This window comes from Seriola dumerili, unplaced genomic scaffold, assembly GCF_002260705.1.
Source record: "Seriola dumerili isolate Sdu_G_001 unplaced genomic scaffold, Sdu_1.0 BDQW01000110.1, whole genome shotgun sequence".
In the NCBI taxonomy this organism is placed as follows: domain Eukaryota; kingdom Metazoa; phylum Chordata; class Actinopteri; order Carangiformes; family Carangidae; genus Seriola; species Seriola dumerili.
The window spans coordinates 1,341,488-1,347,839 of record NW_019174365.1 but is presented as its reverse complement, the minus strand read 5'-3'; the positions used below and the strand labels follow the sequence as shown (position 1 = coordinate 1,347,839).

The 6,352-nt window shown below is 40.7% G+C and overlaps 1 protein-coding gene across 1 annotated transcript in view; it reads right to left on the bottom strand.

The window, feature by feature from the left end:
* Positions 1-3,549: 3,549 nt before the first annotated feature.
* Positions 3,550-6,352, bottom strand: part of csmd2 (CUB and Sushi multiple domains 2) — a 232,232-nt gene continuing 229,429 nt past the window's right edge. Inside the window, exons 70-71 of the mRNA XM_022747188.1 lie at positions 4,263-4,395; positions 3,550-3,709 (exon numbers count right to left, since the gene is read on the bottom strand). Of these exons, the coding sequence (XP_022602909.1) occupies positions 3,550-3,709; positions 4,263-4,395 (293 nt within the window). The remainder of the gene's footprint in view (positions 3,710-4,262; positions 4,396-6,352) is intronic.

The following is a 6,352-nucleotide window of genomic DNA, read 5'->3' as shown; positions in this document are numbered from 1 at the left end:
AAGGGGCAATATTCTATCTGTACTGTCGAGATAAGCGAGAGCTTTAAAAGTAATAAAATTGTAAAAGCAATTACCGACCCACAGCGAAACTGATTGAAGGAACAATAGAGTGATTGGTTTCAAAGGCCTGAATTTCTGAGGGAAATTATGTACTGCAGGTGATTGTAAAGACTTCATTAAAAACCTGTTGGTAAGGAGGCTGATTTTGACTGTGAAAGCCACTTTTCTGCATTTATATGGATATGTAATGTATATGCTGATGTACCAAAACAAATCCATGCAAGTCCAATATTACTCCTAATTTCCACCAATGTTAACACTAAAAAGAAGGATGCCAAAGAGTACGTGGTAAATCAAAGCACTGTGGATGTTTTAGACTGCTTTTTTTGGGAGTCAGACATTACATAATTGAGGATCTGCCCTTTCAGTGATAATGGTAAGATGAATTCAGGATTCGAAAAATGGGTTTGACAATGAAGCAAGGCTAAATTAAAGCAAATTGCATGTAATGTCTCAATTTGATGCAGTGAAATCTGAGCACTATTCACCCCACTCAGCATCCACAGGATAGATGGGAATGGGGATAGTAAGTGGTAAATAGCTGGGAGCACGGTGTTTGAAATCCAGTGGGTTTTCTTCCTTCTCACAATACACATTTCACAGACACAGACACACACGTGAAAAGCGGCACAAAAGCATTACTGCTTTGAATCTGCTCTTCTCATCGGGCATGTCATTCAGCAGCCAGCCCTGCTGTCGTATCCGAGTGTCAGTTTGATGACAGTTCCCTCCTGTGTTGCACTTTCAAAACAATATTTTCTGTATATCACTCCCAATTTACCACAGATTTGAGTGTTAGCATTAGAGGCATAAACTTTTTTTTTTTTTTTTCACATATCATATTTATCATTTCCAGTGGAATGCTTGGGAGTAATCAGTATGGCAGCGACTCCCCTGCTGTCACAGCTCTGAGGAAGCCCTCTGCACCATTTTCAAGATGAGCAAAGACGAAACAAAGCAACACTGCTGTTTTTCAAAGGGATGGAGCTGTCAGAAGTTAACTTGGAGGAAAAGGCCTGAATGTAATCCAGAGGGAAAACATCACTGACTCATCCATTCTTCAGACTCAAACGCCTTCAGTTGAACATTTCGAGGGAGTGAGAACATGACCGCTCTTTGATCTTTGTTTTCCTAAGGCCAAGTATAGGGAGCTCATACTGCATCATGATCTCAGAGATATACAGTATGTACCACCTTCAAGCCGCAGAAACGTGTGAAGGTGGATCCAGGATTAAAAAGAAGGTGAGAAGAGGAGAATGTGACTCGCAGTCTTTCCGAAGACAATGTGCCAGCCAAAAAAAAAAAAAAAAAACCCAAAGAGAATGAAATATGGTATGGTCCCAAGGCGTTTGTATATCCATGGAATTATAACAGGTGCCATCCCTGCTCTGAACCAGCTGATGTGTTTTTCTCTTCGAGTACCTCAGAGCGACACTGGATGGTTGTAACCCGTACCCGTGCGAAGCGAATCTGATAGTGTTACTCTCGATTAACATTTGGATTTAGGGCCATCAGTTTGAGAGGTGGATTTCTCTCTGTCTCTCCCACTACAAACCAAGTGTCAGAGGATGAGCATTGGAACTAGAGACTGACATCGCCTTCAGGTTTTCTTTCCTTGGAGGATCTGTACATTGTCATCAGCACTTGTTCTGGGTAGACATTTGATTTATTGGTGACCAGAGCATCCAGATAGACATAAAGTGATACTGAACCCAATCCTTTTCCTTTCTTAAATGACAAAAAAAAAAGAAAAAAGAAAAAAGAAGAAGATTTTTTAGCAAACTATCTGTCATGTGTTGGGTTGAATCTTTGGGGCCAAACAGACAGGACAATTTTGGGACAGACTGCAGATTTAACCACAACAAATGTGTGCAGAGATACACACACACACACACACACGCACGCACGCACGCACGCACGCACGCACGCACGCACGCACGCACGCACGCACACACACACACACACACACACACACACAAGCACAAACTCATTCTCATTCCCAATCACGTATACACGTAAATTCTCTCTACAAATTCTCACTAAGTGCTTTTTTCAGCAGCCCTAGCTACTTTTTAACCCCTGCTCTGGACACAGCTGCCTCAGCAAGCAGAATTTCATCCCTGCTTCAAAAAAATGAAAATTAAAAAAAAATAAAGAGGAAGTAAATATAGAGTGTGTGTCTTCAACATGGCCTTCAAAACTCACAGAATTTTTAATTCATTCCTCAGCTGGAAACCAGGGGCCTTTCGATGAAACCTTTCAACAACCTCAGGAGCAGACAGTTGGGGAAAAGCAGGGTTCCCAATTACTCGTCACAGAAAGCAAGCAGCATATAAAAAAGAAAGAGAAAAAAAAAGCAAAAGAAAAACAGAGAGAAGTATGAATCGAAACAGTCCAGACCGTCTCTCTCTGACTCACACAGGCCAACGAGGGGCTGTCCGCCGTACAGTTCACTTGCACAGAGATCTCTGTTAGCTACAGGTCAATTTCTTGACTTAAAGTTGACCATTAAATTCCCTTTGGGTTTAGGCGGAGGGCGGTGAGAAAAGTCATCACAGCTTTGCTTCCAGCAGTACACCTACCAGCTGCAGTTTCAGGTGGAAGCTTTTCCTTAAAATATGGAAAATGATCAAGAAACCATGTAAAGTTACAAAAAGCATTTTGCTTTTGGCATTTGTTATAGTTGCTGTTGTCTTCACATGGTTTCTTTTTTTAAATTTTTTTTCTTGTCTCCTGCGGGTAAGAGCCTTCATCACTGGAGATGTTTCTTGAATATATTTCAGCAAATAAAATAATCTTTGTCTTGCCCTCTGCTCAAGGAACTATGGATGTCCTCTGCTGGCAGGCAGGCGAAGATGTGGTGCACTTCTCCTCCCCTAACTGAATCAACGATGAATGCAAAGATCTAACAAAGGACGGGTGCAGGGAAAATACAAGACATGGCAGGGGAAGGGCAAGTGAAAGAGCGATTGAAAGAAAATATACATAGAAAAGCAGGGAAATAGACAAAGGGAGAAAAGGTAAACAATAAGCAAAAGAATGGAGATGAAAAAGATGAAGGAAATCAAAAAAGAGAGAAGATAAAAGCATTAATGTAATATTCTCAAAAGTGTTAAAATAAAAACATACATATTCTTCTTTTTCAATAAAGTGTAAGCAAACCAAATGAGATTCATTAATATGAGAGATACAGATCAAAGGAAATGCAGGAGAAGAAATCCAATCACAGATTTTTCTATCTGCAGAAAATTCTTGAGGGATTGTGTAATAGGTTTAGTCTGAAACTGGATTGTGAGTGTCTGTGTCTTGTTGCTTCAGCAGTTCTGATGCCTGGGATGTGCGATTAGCTCAGGCAAGCCACAAGGTGATAACTTCGTCTACTTTCAGAGAAATGTGGATCCAAGTGCGCCTGGAGATCTAAGTCCTTCCTGTATGATACAGCCAGATGACCTGGTGAAGTGTGATTCTTACCTCTGGAGGAAGCAGTTGCTATACAGCTGTGCACACTGTGCTGACTGTGAACTCTGTCTCACTGGCCATGATGTCAGTGGGTTGGATGTTGCGGTCATACATAGGGTTCTCGAACGTAGCTCGTCCATTAGTGTTCTCGTGGCCCACGTAACCATTGAAGGGGACTTTGGGTCTTCTTCTGAAATTAAATGAATCAATGTAATAAACCATGAGTTGTTTTAACATTTGTGGTGGACAATATATCCACTATACAGCAGATGTATGTGTCACAATATAGATGTGGCTATACTGCGTCTTACTGAGATGAGATGGGAAGTTCACTCGCCGACTCATAACTACTTCATTGAATATTTCAGCTTCAACTTACTACTTCATTCTGCCTGACTGTGATAAACCAGTTCTTTTTTAGGCAGGGAGAGGAGATTCTCTCACCACAGATGATGATTTCCTCATTTTTGAGGTCAACATATGCCTTTGTGAATTGCAAAAATCAATATCAAGTTAATATATTTTGGAGGGAGAATCGATATCTTTCAAAAGAAATCAAACAAAAGCAAGTTTCTTATGTGAAAACAGCTCACTCTGCAGAGGTGAAGTAACCCGCGACTGAAAATGATTCCAATTTAAACAGCATTTCTGAGCAAGTAGTATCAGTACGGAAGTAATGTCGTATGTTGCTTGCAGATGTGGCAATGTGGCAGTGTGAAATACATTAGCATCGTTAGCCTTACCTGTGTTTATAGAGGTACAGAGCGAAGCCTGCAATGATCATGGCTATAAAAGGCACTAGGATGGCTGCTGCCACTGAACTGCTGTTGGAGGCAAAGTTGTAGCCTGCGTTCTCTCTGCTGGGATCTAAACTCTCTGGAAAAAAAAAAAAATAAGACACTGAGCCTTTACTTCAACATTACTTCAGTACACAATGACTTCAGCAGCAGATATTACAACCAGCCCTATACATAACAATTAAAACAAATAAAAAAAATAAATAAAAAAAAAAATAAAATTCTAAGAGTGAAATGATCCTCCCAACCTTCTGCCAAGAACCTGACCTGACAAATATTTAAGACAAATGAACAGAAAAACAGAAATAAAATCAGCTGCAGTGGCTGAAGAAGGCTACCAGAAACATTATTTTACATTTATTTCTATGCTTTATTTTCATTCTCCCCCCTGGGAACCTCAAATTCCATTATCCTTCCAATGACTTTTAATTACTGACATCAAAGCCGACAGCTATTAACTCAATTCAGATTCATTCCCTAATTTATGGAGGTGTGTCTGCAACAGCAACAGTGGAGGAGTGACAGCCCACCTGTTTGCCACAGAATGCCAAAAAAAGCTCCAATAAAGGACGAGTGACACACAAGAAGGAATTCAATTAGTGGGTTTTGTGGTGTTTGCCAATCAACCCCCAGCTGGATGAGCTCGAGCACACAAACATGCACAAACACACTCGCACGCAGGAAAACTCGCACTCGCACTCACACCACCACTGCGTTAAAACAAAACACGAAAACGTCGACAAATTGAGCAGGATTAATTCCAAGGCGTCCAGCCCACCTCCCAGGCTCATATCCGTTTTTCTCATACACACTTAAACACACATACACATGAACACCCTATCACCAGCCACCGTACTCTGTATTCATAAAGACCTGTTTGCTCAGTATGTGTGCTGTGGCAGGGTGGTAGGAGGGTTCTGCACCTGCTGTTCAAGTACCTTTCTCATTACAGTAGATTTTCACATCCACTTTCACTGTTTTCACCCAACTTTCTGCGTGCATACACACACACATGCACGCACGCACGCACGCACGCACGCACACACACACACACACACACACACACACACACACACACACACACACACACACACACACACACACTTAATCTATGTTAACACCACATGACTTCATGCTCAATTCCAATTCCTGTTCATATCACATCTGTTCAATCTCTTCAATATGTCTTGCAGAGAGTATGGAAGCTTCTGCAACCTGAGCTTCACCTATTAAAAGTGAAAATCCTGTGAAATCTGTCTCCATCACTTGCATCAGCAAAAAGGAAACAGCAAAAGCAGGAGCATTATCTACTTAACTGTTTACATGGATTAGATAATATGAGATCAGTGTCATGTGACGGAGCGGAGAATCTGAATGTAGAGGATTTCCACTGCATTTTAAATGTAACTTTATTCACATATCTAACACACATACAGTTTTTTTTCTTATTTCTCCATGTACATCTTCCTCTTCTGAACACAGTGCGCCACAGGGACAGGCGTTGAGTTTTTTAATTAATCACATAATTAATCCCATGCTGATGGAGGGTTTAGTGCTGGGATTATGTACATATTTCATTTAATATGTATCAGATTGCTGATCGATTAATGATGCTTAATGTCCAAAGATTTTCATCATGGCAATTCAGGTATTTTCTCTGTTCACACATGGACCTTTTTAACTGGATTGTAACAGTAAACCAATGTTGTGAACTTGCAAAAACCAAATAAGAAGAATAAGAAGAAAATCCCCCATTGTTCCTTCAATACTTCAGTTCTTTGCCAAAATTCTAGCAGGTTTCAAATGCGCTTCAGCACCAGTACATTGCATCTTATAATATATATATATACACACACACACACACACACACACACACACACACACACACACACACACACACACACACACACAGCAGCAGCCATCCAGATCCATGGATCAGGATGTAAGGATTTGCTGGATATATACTGTAGCAAAAAAATCTGAGTGAGGAGGATCACGTGGGTTGGATTTCTAGGTCACAAACATGAAGCAGAATA